Source organism: Eublepharis macularius, chromosome 3 (genome assembly GCF_028583425.1).
Source record: "Eublepharis macularius isolate TG4126 chromosome 3, MPM_Emac_v1.0, whole genome shotgun sequence".
Taxonomy (NCBI): Eukaryota; Metazoa; Chordata; class Lepidosauria; order Squamata; family Eublepharidae; genus Eublepharis; species Eublepharis macularius.
The window spans coordinates 88127518-88151300 of NC_072792.1; the positions used below are offsets into that span (position 1 = coordinate 88127518).

At 41.9% G+C, this 23783-nt stretch overlaps 1 protein-coding gene across 2 annotated transcripts in view; it reads left to right on the forward strand.

Moving 5' to 3' along the window:
- Nucleotides 1–23783, forward strand: part of KDM6A (lysine demethylase 6A) — a 307417-nt gene that overhangs the window by 74899 nt on the left and 208735 nt on the right. For both annotated transcript variants that reach the window (XM_054973328.1, XM_054973329.1), the window contains exon 4: nucleotides 9361–9410. In XM_054973328.1, coding sequence (XP_054829303.1) covers nucleotides 9361–9410 — 50 coding nt within the window. The remainder of the gene's footprint in view (nucleotides 1–9360; nucleotides 9411–23783) is intronic.

The following is a 23783-nucleotide window of genomic DNA, read 5'->3' on the forward strand; positions in this document are numbered from 1 at the left end:
TTACAGGGACAGAAACAACTTTTCTGACTGACCGCCCCTGCTCAGGTTGAGCCTCTGTTTCAGGACAGGTTGTCCCATTTTTGTCACACCTGGGCTACAATCTCTTCGGATACCTGGGTTATCCGTATTGTTCAAAATGGTTACCGTTTAAGGTTTACCCAGTTGCCCCAGCTATCTCTCCCTTCCAATGTTTCTACATGCCCTGCAGAGGTTCTCACCCCGGTCATTGAAGAACTGCTCTCTAAGGGAGCCATTCAACGGGTGTCTGCGGAGAACTCTTTGTTTGGAGTTTATTCAAGATATTTTATTGTAAAGAAAAAAGATGGTGTCCTTCGCCCCATACTGGATTTGCGTTATCTTAATACGTTTATTAAAGTTGAGAAATTCAGAATGTTGACTCTCGCTGGTGTTTTGCAGTACCTTGAACCAGACAATTGGTTCGCTGTCCTAGATTTAAAGGATGCTTATTTCCACATAGCAATCCACCCTGACCACAGGAAGTATCTCAGGTTCTCCTTTAAGGGAGAGGTTTTCCAGTACACTGTTCTGCCCTTCGGCTTATGTTCTGCACCCCGCACTTTTACGAAGTGCATGGCCGTAGTGGTAGCCCACTTGCAGACCCTGGGCTGTACCATCTATCCATATTTGGATGATTGGCTTCTGGTGGCACGATCTCGAGAGGCCCTTCAGAGCCACATCACGCTTACAGTTCAGACACTGTCCAGCTTAGGTCTCATAATCAATTGGAAAAAATCCTCTCTTACTCCCACACGAGTGATCCACTTCATTGGGGTCACGTTGGATGCAGTTAGAGGCAAAGCCTTTTTACCCGTCTAGGGTTAGGTTGCTACAAGTCTTGATATCCCAAGTACGCAGCAACAGGTTTCAGTCTGCACATTCGATTCAAAAACTTTTGGGGTATATGGCATCCACCACAAGTGTAACCCCCTTTGCTCGCCTATTTATGAGGCCCCTACAAAACTGGTTCCTCAGAGTTTTTAACCCAAGCAGGGACCCTCAATATAAGAAGTTTTCTATCCCGAGGGCCATTCTTAGATCCCTCACGTGGTGGCAATCTGAGGCAAATCTCCTCCAAGGGGTGCAATTTGGAGTACAGATACCTGACATCACTGTTACCACTGATGCCTCCCTTTCAGGTTGGGCCGCGCACAGTGGCGATCTCTCCGCACAAGGAGAATGGTCTGCCATAGAGAGAAACATGCATATTAATGTGTTAGAGCTAAGAGCGATTCATTTTTCCTTTATCTCTTTCGCAGATCTCCTCCGAAACAAGATGGTCCAGATCCAAACGGACAACACTACCGCTCTCTGTTATCTGAACAGACAGGGAGGAACAGCTTCTTTGACGCTCTGCTCAGAGGCATCGTTGCTATGGCACTGGGCTATAGATCACAGCATTTCACCACAAGCAATCCACATAGAGGGAATCAGGAACAACAGGGCAGATTACCTAAGCAGGAGATTTCAGCCCCACCACAAATGGGCAATCAATCCTGCTTACCTGCACAATATATTCCAGTGTTGGGGGATTCCATCGATCGATCTTTTTGCAACCGCACACAATGTGAAAGCCAGGGCCTTCTGTTCCCTAGCGGGGTCAGATCCTCTATCCCTGGGGGATGCTTTCCAAATCCTGTCGGAGGGAGGGGTGCTGTTCTATGCCTTCCCACCAATTCCGCTGATCCCCAGAATACTGGGAAAAATCAAGCGATACAGAACCCACTGTATTCTCATTGCTCCCTTCTGGCCGTGCAGGGATTGGTTCCCGACCCTGTGGGAACTGTCCAAGAGCAAGCACATGTTTCTGCTGGATGTGTCGGACCTCCTCCACAGGGGGTCAATGCTTCACCACAATGCTGTCTCTCTAAGGCTTACAGCATGGCTCCTGTTTCCCTGGACTGCCCCTTTTCTCAAGAAGTAAGAGATATTATCTTAAATGCCTGCAAGCCATCCACTCGTTTATCCTACTCTCAGAAGTGGTCTAGGTTCTCTACATGGCTAGCAGACAAAGGTTTTCCCCCCTTTTCGTGTCAGTTTCCTTTAGTGCTTGATTACCTAGTATCCCTCCTGAAGGCGGGTTTGTCAGCCTCATCCATTAAGGTTCACCTTGCGGCCATCTCTGCGTTTCATGAGCCTGTGGATGGTAGAACCCTCTTCTCCCACCAAGCCTCCAAACAATTCTTGAGGGGTATTAAAAACACCTTTCCTCCGAGGGCTCTCCCTGTACCTCAGTGGAGTCTCTCTCTTGTTTTGAGTCGCCTTACGTTGCCACCCTTTGAGCCCCTGGCTACTTGTGACCTTAACATCCTTTTGTGGAAGGTAGCCCTTCTGGTTGCTGTTAGTTCCCTAAGATGGGTGGGGGAACTTACATCGCTTCGGGTAGACCCTCCCTTCCTACAGTTTTTTGAGGAGAAGGTTCTCCTTTATCCTAGTGTTGAGTTCCTCCCCAAAGTGGTCTCTAGATACCATTTGCAGCAGAAGGTCGCTCTCCCTGTCTTGTTTCCAAAACCAACCTGTGAATCAGAACGCAGTCTACATAAATTAGATGTCAAGAGAGCCTTATTATATTATTTGGACAGGACAAGACCCTTCAGAAAAACAAAGGCTTTATTTGTCTGCTATTCAGGCCCTCGTAAAGGGCAGAGGGTTGCCAGCCAGTCCCTCTCCAGGTGGATTGTGGCAGCTATCAGGCGTAGTTACGTAGCAGCTAAGGTTCTGTGCCCCGTGTCCATCAGGGCTCACTCTACTAGGGCACAGTCTTCCTCCTCAGCCTTCATCAGAGGAACTCCCCTTCGGGACATCTGTCAGGCTGCGACTTGGTCTTCCACAGATACGTTCATCCGCTGCTATTCGATGGACGTGAATGCCAGAAGGGACACGGCTGTTGGCACTGCTGTCCTGCATTCATTGTTTGCCTAGGAGACTCGCTCCCTCCTCCATTGGTGAGTAGCTTGTTATACTCCCAATGTGGGACTGCATTGAAGACCAAAGACGAAAACAGTGTTTCACTTGCCTGTAACTGTTGTTCGTCTAGGTCTTCATGCAGGCACACATTCCCTCCCTCCTACCCCGCTGTGAGTCTTAGCGAATGGCTAACTTGCGGCGGCTTTGGAGGAACTGAAGAAAGAGGGATTGCTCCGCCCAGCAACACGGCACGAGGCGGGAAACGGCGCACATGCGTGTTGCGGGGCGAGAGCTCCCTCTAGTGTCTAAGAGCTTGAAAAATCTTTCCGGTGGCTGGCCTGTGGCTACGCAGTCCCCCAATGTGTGTCTCCATGAAGACCTAGACGAACAACAGTTACAGGCAAGTGAAACACTGTTTTCCGTAACTTGGCAATTTAAGTCCTCTTTCCTTTGTAATCTTTGGTAATTTAGCTTTTTCCAAGTATTCATTGATTTCCCCTTGTTCTATTGTTCTTTTCTGAAATAATTTAGCATAATATTTATAAAAAGCTTTCTTTATGGCTTGATAGTCCATTACTTCTTTCCCATCTTCTATTATTTTATTAATTATTTTTTTCTCGTTCCTCTTTTTAAGTTGCCAAGCTAGATATTTCCCTGGCTTGTTTGCCCCTTCAAATGATTTCTGCTATAACATCCTCAGTTTCCATTCTAGTTCTTTATTAGCAAAAGCCTTAAACTGTTCTTGCAATAACTTAATTTCTTGGATTATCACTTTCTTACCCGGTCTTTTCTTTAACTCTTGCTCTTTTTTCGAAATTTTCTCCTGAATTTCTTTAAATTTCTCATCTCTTTTTTTCTTTTCTCTATTGTTCAATGTAATCAAAATTCCTCTCATCACTGCTTTATATGCATCCCACACTGTATGCATTGGTGCCTCTTGGTCTACATTGTATTGGAAGAAGAATTTCATTTCCTTTTGGATATATTCTACATTTTTTTGCTTCAGTAACAGATCTTCATTCATTCTCCATCTCATTTTCCTGTGTCCACTCGAGGCCTTCCACATTACAGGGTTGACATTAACTCAATTTTCTTTGTCATACCACTCAATTCCTTTGTTGTCCAAATCATATCAATTCTCAAAAACGATTGATGTCTTGCCAAGTAAAATGTAAAATCTTTAACTTTAGGATTCCAGCTTCTCCAAACATCCACCAGCTTTTCCTGTTCTATCAGTTCAAAAAATGATTTTGGTAACTCCCCCAATTTTTGCTTTGTCAGCTTAGTTTTCCTATCTACTTGCAGGTCCACTACCCCATTAAAATCTCCCATCAACATTATTTGGTCATATGAATGTTGGTGTAAATTTTGTATAATCTCCTTGAAAAAATCATGTTTTGCTCCATTTGGCGCATATATTCCCAAAATCAAAGTCTTTTTAGAGTTCATCATTATTTCAACCGCCACGTATCTTCCATTTGCATCTTTAAAAACTAATTTAGGATTCAATTGCTCTTTTATATATATCACAATTCCTCTTTTCTTTTGTTTTGCAGTCATCATAAACTCTTTCCCTAATTGACCATTTTTCAGAAATTTTGCATGTTGCTCTTTTATATGTGTTTCCTGCAAGCATATTATATTGCAATTTTGTTTCTTTAGCCAATGAAATATTACTTTACGTTTTTGTGTTGAGTTCAATCCATTAACATTCCAAGATATTAATTTGTACTCCATCATGTTATTTTCTGTCTGTTCTGGGAAAGTCCTTGCCATTTTCTAATAAGAATAAATCCATCTCATGCTTTGCCTTAATAGTGATTCTCTTTGCCTGAAATTGGAAGCTCAGTCCTCCTGGGAGTTCCCACCTGTACCTTATGCTCTTATCTCTCAACTTTTGCGTCAATTCTCTGTACTTCTTCCTTTCCTGTAGAATTCTTCTGGGAAGCTCTTTCATAATTCTCACTCTGTTCCCTTCTGTTGACAGAGGATTTTCAAAATATTTTTTCAGGATTTCCTCTTTCACTCCTCTTGTTATCAATTGAACAATAATATCTCTTGGTAGGTTCTTCTGTTGCGTATAGGTGGAATTGACTCTTTATGCTAGATCCAAATTTGTTGCTATCTCTTCTGGTTGCATATTTTAAAATTTCGCCAAAATTTCTGTTATTTGCTCCTGCGCCATCTGCGTTGTAGACTCAGGCACGCCCCTAAATCTCAGCTGATTTTTCGTGATCTTACATTCCATTACAGCCATCCGTTCCTACAGCACTCAATTTTCTTCTTTCAGATTAGATGTCAGCTCTGTAGTTTTCTGTTCCATTTTTTGACCTGTCTGATTTGTTGTTTGCAGCTCTTTCTTAACTCCCTCTATATTCCTTGCCAGCTCTGTTATTTCTGATTTCACAAATTCTTTTATACTTCTTATCATGCTGTCCTCCATCTTCTGCATCGATTGACTCAGCTCTTTGTTGCCCTCCAACATTTTCCCCCCAGTGTTTCTATTGCTGTTTCTATAGTTACCTGCCATTCCTTCTCTGCTTTCTTCATCGCTCCTGGACATGATTTTGCGCCCCCCCCCCCCAGGTAACTGCTCTCTTTCTAAGCTCCGTTTTTATTTTCCAGTGTTTTTACTTAATTCCACTAATTTAAAGTCTATTTTCTTTTTAAAAATCCAGTCCAACTTAAGCTTTCAAAATGTCGGGTGCAATTTCTCTATGGTAACTTCCTGTTTACTTCCTGATTCCTAGAATGGCTGGCAATGTCTTCCGTTTCAATTCTCACTCTTTATTCTTGCGGTTTTTGCTTTGTTTTGCTTCCACTATCTTTTCTCTTCCTCTGCTTCCTTGTTCCTGTTGCTTCTCGTCAAATTGGGCCTCTCTAGGCAACTCCTTCAATGCTCTCTGTCCTCTTGCGATATTTGCTGCACTTATACTCCGACTCCCTCCCTTTTCTCAGGGTTGTTATTTCTGCCGCGACCACAGGTATGCATAAACAAAAAATACTTTCATTCTTTTTTGCGCTTTAAAGTTTGTCAAACTCTCTTTTTAGTCCCAAATTTGTTTTCTCTTTTCCTCTTATGTTCCAATCATCCACTGTGTTAAAATTTGCGTGGGTCTCTCTTCTATTTTCAGTTCCGGAAAGTAAGATAACAACCTTTACCTCTTTTGTTTCCTTATGGGATCTTTGTGCTGTTTCTTTTTGTTTCCAGTTGTTCAAAGCTGGTCTTGAGGCTTGATTTCTGGCGACCTTATGCCAACCGATTGGCTCAAAGAGCACTGTAGAGATTTTAGTTCGCCCTTCTCTGAGGGGACCTCAAGGTGGTGGGGGAAATCCTTTATTCAGAACCCCCCCCCCGTCACCGAGATCACACGCTCTCAGGGTCTTGTAGTGTTCAAGACCCTCCTCTGCCTGAGGAGGGGTGGCTGCCGGTGATCCAAGCACCTGGCAAGCCCAAAACAGATACTCTTGATAGCCCAGCTTCTGGACCACGTCAGGTCTCCATTAATCTCAAACTGGAAGTCCCAATCTGAAGCTTTATTATTGGGCTCTGATTTTGTTACAACTAATCCAGATGTTAAAAACTCAAGCACCTGAACTATGGGTTAGTATAGGGGAAGTTTGTTTTGACCCAGTACCTCTTTGAGGCAGTCTGGTCACCTTTTAAGCTACGTTCTCAATCAGTAGCTGCAAGATCAATTTTAGAAAACACTGTATTAGTTTGGGACAAATTAAAAAGGAAATTAGCACTGGAGCCCTCTCCAGTGATCTGTGTTCTTAACTTGGCATGGTTCCCTGCAGGTTTAGACCTAAATAAATTTCGGTCGTGGTCTGAATCAGGTCTTGACCATATCAGGAATTGGTTATAGACAAGGGAAAATCCTTACGAAACAAGAAGTCAATTTGAAGCTACAAGGCCAGGCATTGTGGTTCCAGTATTTCCAAATGAGAGCAATTATGCTCTCTTATGCTACCAAAAAATGGTTCTCTCAGACCCTTAACTAAGTTTGAGACCCTTTTAACTGAATCTTCAAGGACAATGAAAGGCCTTCTAAAATTTACAAAATTTACAAAATTCTATACCCAAAATTACCAATATATGCTGACATCTGGGGAGAAAGAACTGCCTGGGGAACTTAACAATAGATGATTTGGAATCTATTTGAAATTCTCCCTTGGACAAATCTACAATCCATTCAGTTAGGACATAACATTATAAACTGTTTGCAAATTGGTATCTCTGTCCCAATAGACTACATAAAATAAATCAGGGTCTTAGCCCTAAATGCTGGAAGCTTTGTGGGCAAAAAGGCTCTCCAATTCGTTTATGGTAGAAATGCACTCAAGTTGTGTGTTTTCTGGCAGTCATTTCTAAGGCAATTTTCCAAATTACTAAGATTAATCTAACCTCCTCTCTGAAGCTGTTTATATTTGATATCTGGAATAATATCCAAATTCCAAAAAAGACAAGAAACCTTATTTCCAAATTATTAGCAGCGAGTCGTTTGACAATTGCTGCCTTTTGGTCAGATCCAGCTGGACCTTCTTTGGGTAGATGGCATGAGAAACTTTGGGAGATGGGTGTTTTGGAGAAAATTGTGCACAATCCTTTTTTCCATAGCTCACATCATAGTGCGTAACAGAGCAATTATGAAGAAATCTAGAATTCTGTATTTTATTATTTGGAACTCAGAGGGATCCTAGCACAGAAAAAAGACTATAGGTGTCATGCCTGTGCCCCATCCATGTCACTTATTGCTGAGCTGTTGTTCCTGAACCAATGCTGACATATTGTTTCTGAACCAATGTTTCATGCTATAACTTGATGTCATATTGCCAGTGCCACAACTTTCCTTTCACAGGCTCATTGAAGCTGCAGGTGTCTTATCTAATGGACTGTAAAAGCTCTGTGCTTCTGACCTTGTACACTGCTCACTCCCATGCACTGCTGTGTTTCAACTTTGATCTCCTGCTTTCTCAGTGTCTAGACTTGATAGTACAAATATGTGAGATGTTCTCAGGACAGGTTCGCGCCAAAAGTCCTGTTTTACTGTTAGGAGGGGGAAGGAGCAAACGTATGTGTTAAGAGGAAGGATTTCCCCACAGGTTACCATTCCTGTCAACCTGTTCTTACTGCTTAGATGCTTACCTTACTTCTGAGTAATTCTATGGACATATCTGTGGAAATGATCTGATTTCTGAATAAAGCCATTTAACCAAGAGCCTGGATTTCTTGCTGCAATGGTACAGGGATCTGTCTGCCATAATCTGTCATCCATAGCCTGACAAAAGGCTTTGGTTTTCTCTTTGACTGTCCTTATGTCTGAAGCCAGTATATTTTTTTACATTGATTAATAAATTAAAGAAAAAAATATAATGCCAAAAGCTACTTTTCTGGGTATATTCTAAGTGTAATTGAGATAACACTTAGCTTTTATCCCTTTGTTCTTAAGAGAGAGCCAGTTTAGTGTAGTGGTTAAGAGCGGCAGAACTCTAATCTGAAGAACTAGGTTTGATTCCCCATTCCTCCGCTTGAAGCTAGCTAGGTGAACTTGGGACAGTTACAGCTTCTTGGAGCTCTCTCAGCTCCACCCACCACACAGGGAGGTGTTGTGAGAATAATAATAATGCACTTTGTAAACCACTCTGAGTAGGTATTAAGTTGTCCTGAAGGGCAGTATATAAATTGAATGTTGTTGTTATAAAGACAAAATACTTTTTTTTATAAAATACAGCTGAGTCAGACCAAAAAATCATTCTAAATAAATAAATATGCATGCATATAAACATTGTCATCTGATACTATAATCTCTCTGAAAAATATTTCAGGAAGTCATTTATTAAATTTACACTCTGTCTATGTTCAAACAGTTGCTTTTCATGTATGTTTTCCATTCTATCCCCTGAATGCCTTTTAAAAGTTTAAGAGAACAGTAATTGATACATTTGGCCTTCACACTGAAATTTATTTAAAATAACACAAGACTTATTCATACAAGGTTATAATCTGTGTTGATGCTGGTATAGTAGTGCGAGTTCTTTTTTAACTGAGGCTAAGAGGTTGAAATCTATCTGTAGGAGTGAGCACTCCCTTCTCCCACTCCTTTCTCTCTTTTGTCCCCACAACAGTCTATCTCAGAGCACACCACACATGTTCAAACCCACCATTAACTGGTTAATGTTAACTAGGGTTTTCATTTAACTAAAAATTGGAAACCAACTTTAAGCTGGGAATTCGGATTCTAGTTAAATAGAAATCTGATTTGCATTTATTTTAGACACAGTGAAGGGGTACAAGGAGAGATTTGCGTCTAAGAGGAAAATGGAGTGAGAAGGAATAGCTTTTCCAGGTTAGGTCCTGGCCTCAAACACTTGACCTGTAACTTCTTGTAAGCCTAAAATTTTGATTTTAAACAAATATCTTTTCCATTCCAGCATTATCTGCATACCAGAGGTACTACAGTTTACAGTCTGACTACTGGAAGGTGTGTATCGATCTATACCACTTCAAATTAAAAGTGTATCATAATACTGTGTCTCCTTTTTATGTCTAGGAACTTTCAAGTATTTGTGGCATAATGTTTTGTTTTTAGAATTGCCTGCTCTGTTATGATCACATTCCAAACTGCCTGTGTGTTCCCTTTGATTTCTACCATCTTGTTGCTATTTTTTGTGCACACCCTATCTGTACAAAGTAAATTTAGCATTTTTGTCTGTTTAGAGGAAGCATTTCATCTCCAGACTACCAGTAAAATATATTAATATTAGCTCTTTCCTATGGTTAGCAAACAAGTAGGGAGCCAGCCTCAGGGGCATGTGCTTGCCTCCCCACAGCCTTCTTTTCACAGAGTCAGTTTGGCTCTTGCTGTCTTGCACATGTAGTTAAAACTATTAACATTTACCCTTAAAGTAGGATCTTAAACTTGGAGTGTGGTACTTGACCTGTCAAAACTTAACTTTTGGTGGCCTGTGCATCGTTAAATTTTTGCAGCGTGGGTCCCATTTGTACATACCATTAGAACATGGGAACTGTTTCCCTGTGGCAAAATCCCACATTGCTTTGGTTTTTATAAAGATGCCAGAATTATTTGGGGAGGGCAAATTACAGGCGTTCTGATTGTCACTTGGCCTGGAAGGAGGGTACTTGCTGAACTGGCTCCATCTATGCACTATAAATCTTTTACTGTTTAAATTTTTATTTTATAGTAGAAAAATTAAGAGAGAGAACAGAAAAGAAAAATACATATAACTAATAAAAGCCTTGAGTGGTCTACAGAAAGAGACCTAAAAAAGAAAACTAACTCATATTATTAGTCATTACAGTTTTTCCCCTACGACACTTCTTCCTTTTCACATCAATCAGCTTGTGGTCTAATTAATTTCCTTTTCTTCTTCCCCTTCTGGTCTGGAAGTGTGTGTGTGTGTGTGTCTGTCTGTGTGTCTATCTGTATCTATATATGTGTGCATGCATATCTTATCTCCTTAACATCCCAGCTCCACATTTTAACAGACTGATCATTACTTCATTTTTCTTCTCCATTCATAGAGTGTCATCAAGGGCTTCCAATTTGCTACATATACAAACAGTACTTTTATATCTCTTTGTAACTATAAGTTTGGCAATCTCAGTTAAATCCCACATCTTTCCAATCCAATCCCTCCACTGTCGGCAGACAAACCACTTCAACATTTCCCCCATGACATTAAAAAAAAACATACTCCCAACACACACAACTCTGGTCTAGACTAAAAATTAATCTTTCAAATACACACTAACCACCTATAATAATAGAATAATACTTCTATTCCCCTTTCCAATCTTTAATTTACAAACCTTTAATCCTTTTAATGATTTTATAGAAGCATATACCATCATATTTTTATAGGGAATTCTCTTTTAAAATTTTACAAAATAAGTTTGGGGCTCCTTTATTTACCATTCATTCATTCATTCATTCATTCATTCATTCATTCATTCATTCATTCATTCATTCATTCATTCATTCATTCATTCCCAAAGTTCTTTGTTCAAGTCCTCATGACTATTCTATTCTTATTCCTCTTCCCCTTCTGGTCTGAAATAATCTTCTTTCCTCCCATTCTTTCACAACCTAAATTGTGACTTCTCTTGTTAATTTATTTTTTTATTATTGTGCATTTCATTCCCACATTTAAATTGCTGATCTACTATGAACTTTATGCGTTCCAACTTCACATTTGGGTTAACTGTCTGATGTAAACTTTTGAATAGTCCAGTCCAGTCCATTTCCACTCTTTGAGTATATACCCATAAGAGGCAAACAAAAACCTCAACTGTTCTTTTTTTCTTTGATCTCATGAATTAGATTCCTTCTGCTCCACTAAAATCCAATTATTTTAATGCAATTAAAGTCCGATTTCATAGTGTTTAATGCATAAAAGTCCAATTTCATAGTGTTATTTCTCATAGATCCAGAAATTAATGTTATTAAGCCAGAGTTTTATAGCCAGAAACATAAAATTATTTTAGAAGGAAAAAAGAAGAGAGGCAGGTACTTCCCAGGAAGATGAATTGTTGTTTAGCCGGCTTATCTTCTCAAGGCTGTTGCTTCATATTACATTCCAGCTTCCCAGGTCAAACTGTTAAGACTAGGCTTCCACAAACATAGCAAAAAATTACCCTATGTCCGTTTGAAACTTTCTTTTTCCAATATAAATAAACCAAGCTCCTGCATGTATATTCATTTTCTTTAATTCTTATTTTTCAACATAAAAAACACTTCCAAGTTAGACGAGAGTTAAGCAGGAGAGATTTTCTCACCCAAGCTGTATAAGCTTCATTCTGTATCGCAGGTTCCAAACTAGTTAAAAGATCAAAGAAAGAGATTAGTGGATAAAATTGGGAGGGGTCATCCTTCACCCCAGTGCAGCTTCAGCGATGTTTTGTTCCCGGTCCTCGGCACTTCAACATCAGACACCTCCCCGACATGGTCCAGGCAGTAAATCTTTCCGTCAGACTCACCAAATGAGGCACCAATGGGTATCTTCTGATCATTCTCTTGTCAAGAGTGATGAACGGCTGGAGAAAAACTCTCCAGCCACATAAAAAAGCTGTGTGTCTTTCCCACAGCCATGGGAGTGTCAGGACACCATTGACTTCTGAAGGGGCCTATGCCCTATATATCTGTATACCCCAGAAATTCCTTGCTGTTATCATTGTAGGTACAGGATTTTTCTGTCATAATGTTTCTTTCTTTGATGTAAGGCAGCCTGTTCTATTAAAATGAATAAGAATATGCAGGAACTTTATACATTGTGCTTCTGGAGTTCTGTATTTAGGTAATGTTGTGTACAAGAATTATTGTAATAGAAAAGTCAAGCCAGTCATAATTTTTGTTTATTTGAGGTGTACGTCATTTGGTCATTTTAAATTACTTTTTATAAGACAGTAGAAAATTGTGGGCATGGATGTGCTTGTGATGTTCAGATCTTCATGATGGCTCAGTGGTAGGGCATCTGCTTGGATGCAGAAGTTGCTTTATTATATTGTTGGATCTCCAGTAAAAGGCATTAGGTGATGTGAAACACTTATGCTTGGAATCATAGAGAGCTGCTGCCAATGAAAGTAGACAATACAGACCTTGATATGCCAGTGATCTGACTCAATATATGGCAGCTTCATGTCATATCACTGTTCCAGTGATTTCTGGTATGTATTAAATACTCTCCCCTCCCCAACTCTGTGAATTTATAAAACATTGAAGAGATTACATTAATACAGTAATCTGACCCTTGGTTATACAGAATGTTTAGTTGGCTGGTATTGCACAGACAGCAAGCTCCTTCCCCTCAGCTACCATACTCTGCATGTTTTGACACGTGTACTTCCCACTCTTGCCTTTTCAGCTAGGCTACTTGATGTTTTTGGCCATTTCTGGACTTCTGACACTTGGCAGTGCCAGCTGCTTCAAGCTGTTGGGAGCCAGGTCTGCCAATGGAGTCCAGGCCAGTGTCCCACTTGTGTACCATGACTGTTGTGAACCATGATGCCTGTTGTGTACCATAATTCCATTGTTTGGGGGAAAGGGAAGGGTCTTACCAAGTACAGGTTATTGCCGTGCCATTTCTGAGTGTGTGGTTTCAGGTTGGAGAGCAGGTGATCAGAAGCGCATAACACCCCCCCCCCCCACCACCAGTGGTTTCAGAATTTTCAGATGCTTAAATCCCAGCCATTTAGCAGGGTTTTTTTTTTAAATGACAGTTCTGCTGCTTTAAGTCTACGCAAATATGTAAGAAAAGGCTACCTTATTTTACATGTTTAGCACAAAAGGCTCATAGATCAGGCTCATTCCCTGTTATTTATGCTTAAAAGCAATCCAGGTAAAAGGACTAAAAGACTTCTCCTTGCAACCTTGGAGAGGTGCTGCTAATCAGAGCAGCTGGCACAAAAATAAAGGGCCAGTTGTCTGATTCTATATGGACTCATACTGTATTCATTGAAGCATTTATCAGAATTTTGTGTGCCAGTGTGATGTTTTTATCATGTGACATCTAATTCTGAAATCCTGATGGTAGATCAGAAAATCCACATGCTGCCCCAGGTACAGAAACAGGAGAGGGCAGGGCTGACTCAACGATTTAAGAAACTCTAGCTGCCATCACTGTCCCTGTCCCTGTATTGTGGTGAGGTGGGAATATTACACCCACTCTTTGCCTCCTCACCTCTCCACCTCATGGTCAGAGGGTAAGGTAAGGAGGACCCCTTGATGGAGAGAAGGAAGCAGTGGAAGGAAGAAAGGAGAGGGCTCTATACTAGCTGTCCACTGAGGCCAGGGATAGCTTCCAGGGCAGACACTTGATTCAGGGAGGAGGGGCACAATAGGGCTGGTTGGTGCCTCTCCGCCATTGGCTAGAATGTATAAGGGTGCTTCAAATGTATGTTGGAAATGTGCTAAACAAGAAGGGACATTTTATCATATGTGATGAACAAAAGCAAAGTTTCTGGTTGCAGATACAATCATCGATTCAGAAAATTTCAAATCCAGATGAAAACAGATTTTTTGATGGGAATAATGGATAGCCAGTTGGAAAAAAGCTTTGGAACTTTGTTTTTATATTTTATTAAGGCAGCAAGAGTACTTTATGCACAAAAGTGAAAAATTCCAACATTGCCTACAGTGGCAGAATGGCGGACAAAAGTTTTGGAGTTTGCATCAATAGCAAAACTTACTTCATTGATTAGAGAGAGGACATTAGTTAACTTCTTGACTGAATGGAAACCGTTTATAGACTTTTTACATGAAATGGATAACAAGGATTTGATGACATCTGGATTTATGGATTAAGAAACATGAACAATAGAAAAAAGAGGGCTCTTATGTTTAACTTAGAATAAGTGAGACTCTAGGAATAATACGTTTGATGCGGAGATAATCGGAACTCAACCTGTAGTGTAGTTTTAGAGGGTTTTTTCACTTGTTTATATATTGTTAATGTGTCTTCTTTTCAGAATGTTGTGTTTTTTTATCTTCTGTGTTTATTGTTTATAGTTTTTATGTTATAGTTTATAGTTTAAATAAAGAAAATTCTATCCATAATTGGCATCCTAGTTGCTCACCTAAGGCTGCCTAATGGGTGGGCTGCCTCTTCGGGGAAAACCCAGGAGTTAATAATTAAGAGTATGTAACTCTTTCTATGGGAAGGGTAGGAAGAAGCTGGGTAGAGAGGGGAGGCTGTGGTGCTGAGAAGAAGGAAGCGCAGATATGAAGCAAGGACCAGCAGAGGGATGGGATTTCCACTCCCCCATGAGTACTTCTACTCCCTGCTTGGTCCTTCTAATATCAAACTTCATTGCTGTGTACCTCTTTCACTGTGCTGGCCTCTTTCACTTTCTACGTATTCAACCCATGAGAATCGAATCTGCTTTATTCATTGGTTTTGGCCCGGTACTACTTCGATTCTGTAATTTGAGGGAGTTTGAGGGAGTTGAACCGAAGTAGTGTCTGTTTTTTATTTCTGCACTAGAAAAATGCCCTGTTTCTGCTGCAGGCTTTGAGGACAGGTCATTTTCATTAGCTGATGGGCTGAAATTACATCAGTTTCCTCAGTAGATCCCCTGAGAACTGGTCAGTTTCCACAGTTGATCTGCTGAGGATGTGTCAGTTTCTTCATCTGATTGCTGAGGAAACTTAAGTATTTGTAAGTTTGGTGTAGTGGTTAAGAATGTGGGAGTCTAATCTGGAGAACCAGGTTTGAGTCCCCACTCCTCCACTTGAAACCAGCTGGGTGACCTTGAGTCAGTCACAGCTTCTAAGAACTTTCTAAGCCCCACCCATCTTACGGGGTGTTTTGTTGCGGGTATAATAATAACATACTTTGTAAACTGCTCTGGCTGGGTGTTAAGTTGTCCTGAAGGGCGGTATATAAATCGAATGTTAATATATTTTTTGCTTTTTTTAAAGCACCAATGTTGCAAACTTGCACAGGTGAAAACTTTAAAATATCAAGTGGGATTCAGGGCTCTGCAGAGTTTTTGGTCAGCTGTATTGCAGTGTTTCCCCCCTGGCAATTTCAGGGGTTGCTTTCTTTAAGGCACCAACGTTGCAACGTTGAGATTTCATTTTTTTTAATTCCAGAAAAAAAATGGATTGGTTGCTGTTCAACCAATCAGGATGCAGGGAAATAAAGGGGTGGCAGGGCCAGGCCTCACAGTGAAGAAAGCATTATGCGCATCAAAAAAGCTGAGATTTGACTTTGCTACTGAGGTTGCCTTGCCTATTTCTCTGTTGCCTCCTTCTTCCCTACAGCTTGTAGAAAAGCATAAGAGGTCTTCAGATCTGACTGGAATCAATAATAAGTTAGAGCCTGCTTCACATCATAGTCGACACCAGTTCTTTTATGCTCCTTATAAATCTCAACACCAATATTTTTCCTATGGATTCAAAGGATCTCTAGGTTCATCTTTGTTCTTCTGTGCATCCCCACATTGGGACTGTGCATGCGCAGGCCTGCTGCCGGAGAAACTTATTAGTTTTGTTAGAGCTCCGTTAAGGGTCGCCTCTCTCTAGTCACATAGCTTAATAGTTTTTCCTGCCTAAAACGGGGCATGTGACCTAGAAAGAGCAACCTCCTCTCCCTCAGTTCTCTCTTAGCTACTGTGAAGAGAGGAACTTTGCTTCAGAGATTTTTGTAGTTGTTTTTTTTCCTTGATCTTCTGATTGAACTTTGATAATTTGATTTCTGGACTGGTTTCTTGGACTTCAGTTTGCTCTTCGATTTCAACTTTGGCGTTTTTCTATTTGACCCACATCTTCAAGTTGAGCCAGTTGAATGAGGTAGCAGTGAGTTCTTTGAAGATGTTGAAATAGCTCTTTAAGCAATGTACTAAAATGACCAGATCGGACCACCATGATCTGTGTATCCTGTGCCTAGGTGAGAGTCATAAGGTTGGCACTTCTAAATTCTGTAAACAATTTACTTCTAAGGCCAGGAATAAGAGAGCCCAGCATCTAAAAGCCGCTTTATGGAAGATCTTCCCTAAAAAGAAAGACCCTGTGGAGGGTCGTAAATTGGCCTCTGAAGGGCACTCGGCAGTTTCTACTCCAAAAGCTGGCAAGCCCTTAGCCACTCTGAATCAGCGCTCCAAGACGGGATCTGTGACTTCTGTAAGATCGACTCCGAGATTGGATCCGACGGTGTTGAAGGCTTTGGCTCCATGATCTTCTCCGGAACTGAGATCTTTGTTGGAACTGGCTCCGCTGTCTTCTCCAGAGCCAAGAACTTCATTGCACCTGCACCTGCAAAGAAGTTGAAGAAGACCAAGCACTTGTCTAAATCCAGATGTAGTCAGGAGCATCGCCGTGTGCATCGGAGGTAATCTAAAGACTGTCGTGTGGAGGACAAAGTAATCTTAGTCTCGCCCAGGATGCCATCCCTGCACCTTCATTCTTCAGGACACTCATTGTCTGAGGGTGATTCTAGGGGTTTGGATCCGACTCAGCCAGGAACTGAATCCAGAATCTGGACAGCTGAACATGGATTTGGCTCAGCTTCTTTCGCTGAACCCACTCCTGTGGGGGAATTATTGGATCCGGCTCAGTGTTCAACTTCCAGAGTAAGGTCACTGACTCCAAGCCAGTGGAGTGAGCGCAGTTCCGAACAGAAATGTTATGCAAAACCGAGGTGCCTCGGATCCGAATTGTATTTATTTATTTATTTACTTATTTAATGTTATTTTTATTCCGCCTTCCTCACTGAGACTCGTGGATTACATAGTGTGAGATTAGTACAATTAGTGGCAAGGACAAGGGCAGGCATTTACATACAGTATCAGGAATATTTCCATAAACAATGCCATAGGGTAAATGAATACAGTTTCAAGAACAGTTCCATAAACAATGTCACGGGGTAAAAGAATATACATTTACAAAGATATAGTATTAGCAAGGATCCAATATGGGGTTGAGGAATTGCTGAAACAGAACATAATCAATTCTAGGACTTACATTTAACGACATAAAGCACAGGTAGGATATAGGAGTACATATTTAAAACAACAGATAATATGTAAGGCAACATAATTGTGAAATCTATGGTTTCTAACTTATTAGTGAAACATTTGGGATCCCTTTCCTACAATACCACCCTCTTAGCTGAGAAAAAAGGCCTTTTTGAATAACTCAGTTTTGCATTGTTTGCAGAAAGCCAGGAGGGTGGGGGCTCTCCTGACCTTCTCAGGCAGGCCATTCCATAGGGTAGGAGCCACTACAGAGAAAGCCCATGTATGGGCTGCTGTTGATTTCATCCATGTACAGGCTGGCACCTGCAAGAGACCCTGTTCAGATGAGCGAAGCTGCCGTGGAGGGAATGTGCTCAATCTTCGGAACCAAGAGGAACAATCAGGCATCAGCATCAACTATCCTGCTGTATTCTGCCTCCTTATCATTGCCACTGGGCTAGCGACCGTCGCGAGTTTGAGGCATTGGATCCAAGGTCATCTACTTCCTCAGGGAAGGCTTGGCTGCTACCTCCATCTCCTGTTCAGCTACAGTACTCAGATGACTCAGAGGACGAGTATGCTGATTATTGACCAGAACCATTGGACTACGGAACCGAAGTGTTGGAACTGTCTCCAGACGACAATGTGGCGCCATCTTTGGGATTGCCTTATGAAGACCTTTATGCTGAACAAATAGAATGGCACAAGCGTTGGATTTGTCATCTTCCACTCCCAAAACGTCTAGCAAGCTGTTGGGCAGACTATACAGAGACGCAGCAGCAGTAGTGGGGTTTCCCACTGTAGAGGGCCTAGACGAGTTGATTTTGAAGACATGGGAGAAGCCTGTGAAGTTGCCAGTCACTTCCAAGAGAGTTGAGGTCATGTATAAAGTTAAGCAGGACACATGGCCAGCTCTCTTTAAGCATCCTGTGCCTTCTTCCTTAGTGACTAAGGTGTTCCAGAAGCAGAGGCAGGGCTCTCACTCGGTTCCAGCAGACAGAGGGCAAGAAAATCGATGCCTACGGGAGAAGACAGTACTCTATCTCGGCTCTGAACTTGCGCATTGGTAACCACCAAACTATTATGGGTGGCTACCATATTTATGGGAGAAACCGTCTGAATATGTTACTGGTCTGCCTGAAGACAAGCAAGCACTGTTCAGTTTCCTTCAAACGGAAGCTGTAAGAGTCTCCAAACAGCAGATGAATGCTGCATGGCATGCTGTGGAAACTGCTGCAAAGGGTATGGCGGGTGCCATACTGATCAGACACCATGCCTGGTTAAGGTCGACTGCCTTACCACCTGAGACCCGAATTAAGGTCGAAGAGATGCCCTTTGAAGGGCCAACTCTGTTTATGGCAGCCACTGATGATACGCTGTCCCGAAAGAAAAAGAACCATCAAATGGCTAAGTCTCTTGAGATTGTGCAGGACCAACATGCTTACAAACCTAGGTATTTTCCTAGTCATTGATACCCATACTGTTGGTCTGATAAATCGTATAGACCTTACCAACCATCACAGGACCAATTCTATTGTCCTTATTAGTCGGCTCAACAGCCCAGATGCAGGGGCCAGTATAAGCATAATTCCTCTAAGCAACCTTCTCAGTGAAAGGACACTCAGGGGCCTGCAAAGCAATTCTGACTTGTTTCAGCCACACCCAACTTGAACCTGAACCTTTGTTTCACTGAGAGACTTTCATCCTATTACTCTCAGTGGGAGCCCATAACAACTGACTCTTAGGTCTTAACTATTGTTAAAAATGGTTATGGGTTGGAATTTGTGGCGACTCCTGACTGCATTGTGCCTTCTTTGGCTGTGAATAATACTTTGCATGAGCTAGAGACTGAAATTGCCTCATTGCTAGAAAAAGGGGCTATTCAAGAGATCTCTGATATTAGTGCCTTTGGGGGATTTTTTTCCAAGGTTTTTCTTGGTTCCCAAGAAGGATGGTGAGCTGCGACCAATTTTGGAGCCCTAATTGGTTCCTTAAGGTATCTAAATTTAAAAGGGTGACACTCTCAGCTATACTTCCTTTGCTAGACAAGGATGTTCAGTTTGCAGTATTGGACCTTAAAGATGCCTACTTTCATATGGCAATAAGAAGGGACCACAGGAAGTACTTCTGTTTCAAATATCATGGCAGAGTGTTCCAGTATACTGCACTACCAATTGAGTTGTCTACCACTCCTAGGGTGTTTACCAAATGTATGGCACCAGTGGTGGCACATCTTAGAGCTCAGGGATGTTCTATTTTTCTGTACCTGGACAACTGGCTGGTGACAGCCCCATCTTAGGGACCAGGTGCTACAGGATGTGGCACTGCTGGTGGACATATGTAATAGGCTGAGGTTGGTAATAAACTTTGCCAAATCTAAGTTGGAACCTAGTAGAACTGTAGGTTACATTGGTTCCGCCACAACTGGGAGAGCCACTCTTCTGCTGGAGAGGTCTAAGGTCATTCAGTCTTTGATATCCATATTTGTTAAAAACCGTTTTCAATTGGTTTGGAGAATTCAAAAATTGTTAGTTCATATGGCTGTTACAACAGCAGTGGTGTCTTTTGCTCGCCTGAGTATGCGACCTCTACAAAATTGGTTTGATGCAAGAGTACGTTCTCCTAGTTACAAATTCTCGGTACTACAATGAATTATTAAATCTCTATGCTGGTGGTCGATGGATGACAATCTCCTTAAGGGTGTTCCCTTTGGGACCAGGAGATGTGATACGGTGGTGACAACCGATGCTTCCACTTTTGGTTGAGGTGCCCATTGCGAGTCCTTCTCTGTACAAGGCAGATGGTCATTTAAGGAGCAGTCTCTGCACATTAATGTCTTAGAACTTAGAACCATCCGCTTTGCTCTTGTCTCTTTTGCAGCTCTCCTTAGAGGAAAGAAAGTTCAAATACAGATGGACAACACCACAGCGATGTACTATTTGAACAAGCAGGGTGGAACTGCTTCGTTGGGGCTCTGTGCAGAAGCTGTGGCCATCTGGGAACGGGCTGTTGCCAACAGAGTTGCCTTGCAAGCTAACCATATTGCTAGTACAGACAATGCCAAAGCGGATGTGCTAAGCAGACAACTGAATACCAATCACGAGCGGTCTCTAAACGACCACTATCTAGAATCAGTATTTGCCACGGGGGGGGGGCACCAGAGGTAGACCTTTTTGCTACTGCAGCCAATGCAAAGGCACCCCTGTTTTGTTCCCTAGCAGGAAGCAACCCCAGTTTGTTGGGGGACGTGTTTCAGCACACATGGTCCGGTCAGATGTTCTACCTCTTCCCGCCCTTCCCCCTAATTGCAAAGGTGTTGTTCAAAATTCAACAAGACAACACAGACTACATTCTAGTAACACCGTTTTGGCCAAGGCAAATCTGGTTGCCAAAGTTACTAGTGCTGTTCAAATGGACATTCATTACACTGTCTGTAGCCCAGACATTCTGATGTGGGGAGACCTGTTTCACCATGACCCAGAAAGACTACATCTGACGGCCTGGCGTATACACCCCAATCTTTAGGCTGCTCTCAAGAGGTACAGTGAGTGCTCTTAAATGCCAGGAGTCCTTCCACTAGTCCTATTTGTCAAAGTGGACACGATTTGTACATTGGGCCAATAGTAAGGGTGTCTCCCCCTCTGATTGTTCATTATATCATATCTTGGACAATATGTGTGCCTTGAAGTCAGAGGGTCTTGTTTTGACATCTTTAAAAATGCACTTGGCAGCTATCTCAGCCTATCATGAGCAGGTGTAGGCCCATACTCCCTAATTGCCCTTATTAGGCCCTTATTAGGCCATGTGACTGGAGAGAGATGACTCCCTAATGGAGCTCTAACAAAGCTAATAAGTTTCTCTGTCAGCAGGCCTGCACATGCACAGTCCCAATGTGGGCATGCACAGAAGAACTTGATGAATAGTAGTTACAGGTATGTACAACCCTGTTTTCTACCCTCCACCTTACTACTATTTCCAAGATGATGAGTCTCGTGCACCAGTTCAAACAGAATGGAAGTGAGAGAAAATGAACTCTGTCCTAGTTTTAGAGAATGTGTATGTGTCGGTTCCAACTCTCAGCCCTTCTGACCATTCCGATGATGAATCCAACGTCTGATCCAATATCATGTCAGAACCGTTTCCTCCAGAATTTGTCATAAAAGATTCTGCTATATCTCCTTCTGAAGATCTGTGCGTATACACTGAGCAATTAGTTAGAATAGCGAGATCTCTGGAAATTGAAGTGTCCTGTGCTATCTCGACCTGATTGGATCCAGTATTCCAGGTCCTTCATTCTGAAGCTTCACTTTCAGGGCATGGGCATGTTGGATGTTACCAAGGACATATGGTCCAGGCCGGCCTCGACTCTGGCAACATGCAAAAAAATGGACAGCATGTATAAAACAAAGCAGGAAGTGTCAGGCTTCCTGTTCACTCACCCTCAAGTCAACTCCATTGTCACCAAAACTCTGCAGGGCAAACACCTTCAAAAGAGTACGGGCCATTTGGCTCCTATTGACAAAGAGAGGAGGAAGCTGGACATTCTGGGAAGGAAGGTTTTACGCCTCTTCCTCCCTGAATTTCAGGATTGGCAACTACGAGGCCCTTATGGCACGGTATCAACTCTTCCTTTGGGAAAAGATTGGCCTTTATCTCAGTTTGATTCCGGATGAAAAGCAGAGACTGGCAAAAATTCTCCAAGTAGAAGTTCTCTGTCTCTCTAAACAACAGATAAATACTGCCAGGCACATTGGGGACTGTTCAGCCAGAGTCATCGCCTCAGCCATAGTAATTCATAGGCATGCATAACTTAGAACCACTGCTTTGGACCATAGAATGAAGGTGGAAGACCTCCCCTTTGAGGGGACTGACCTGTTCTCCACTACCACCACAGAGACTGTTAAAAAGATTAAAAAGGATAAGTTCACAGCCTGGTCTTCAGGCATTATGCCCATTCAACCTTACAAACAGGTTCCCTGTGAGACTGTACCCTCCTTACAATGTCAAATACATTCTGTTCCAGTTTCAGCCAACGCATCATATGCTTAGAGGTCCGCTTCCTCACTTCCAACTCAACCTAGACAGAGGTATTGCTGACCAAGGTCGAAGGATGGGGCTAGATCTTCCAGTGACCAGTCAGTAAACTGGGCTTTTAATGCCGTATTTTCCCAGTCTGCCAACCAATCTCTTCCTCTATGAATTTGGGAGTTCATTACCAGAGAGAAATGAGTGTGGTGTATAATTATTCAAAGCTACTGCCTAGAATTCACAGCAACACCCCTCCAACATTCCACCTCTCTCGAACCCTCCACTTCTCACTTTGTTAGAGGAGCCGCAGTCGTTACTAAAGCAGGCCATAGAACCGGTTCTGTTCTTCGATTTTGACGGGGTGGGGGGTTCAGTTACTTCATAATAGACAAAAAGTCTGGAGGCTCAACCCATCCTCAAATTACATACCTTAAACTCGTTCATAGTTCCAAAAAAATTCAATATGTTGTCATTAAAAGATGTCCTACTCTTTTTGGGAATATAAGTTGGTTTGTTACCGTAGATTGAAAGGATGCTTACTTCCATGTACCAATAAATGTTCATTATCGAATGTTTCTCCATTTTCAGTGTTGTTTCAAAAGGTACCAATACAAGGTTCTCCTTTTCAGCCTTTCTTCATCCCCATGGGTGTTCACAAAGGCCATCACCGTGGCAGTCAGCCATCTCAGGGAACAAGGGTATACAGTTTTCCCATATCTCAATGACTGGCTTCTAGTGGTCAACTTCAAAGAAAACCTTGACCCAGCAAATGACCATTGCTCTCTCAGTACTCCAGTCTAGAGGGTAAATTTGGAGATGTGACCCCTGGTTCCCAGTCAGAAAGTAATGTTTCTAGGGATGGTTTTGGACTCCTCCTTAGCTCTCGCCCTCCGTACTCCAGAGAGGATAACAAAATTTCTCATCACACTGAAAAAGGTCCTTTTTATTTTAATAAATTTTTATTTTAATTACTAACATCAAAACTACACACAGAAAAAGGAAACAAGGGGGGAGGGAAAAAACAACATAAGAACACAGACTACAACTACAAATATTGAATGCCCTTCATAATACAATTATTTAAAGTTAAACTTTCTAATATGCTGTTAGATTGGTAGATCTTATAAGATACGAACTACAATCAGGATCAGATCTTCTTCCCTCCTCTGCGTCTCGGTCTCAGTTCCCTTTGAATAGCTACAATAGCTGCGCTCACTCCCTCCTCCCCACTCCCCCCTTCAGATTCTGGATCTTATTCTTGCTCGAACTCTTGTTGATTAAGCACAAAATCCCTCAGCTGTACTTCCGATATTATCTTGTAGGCTTGTTCTTTATATCTAAACCAGATGCCTTC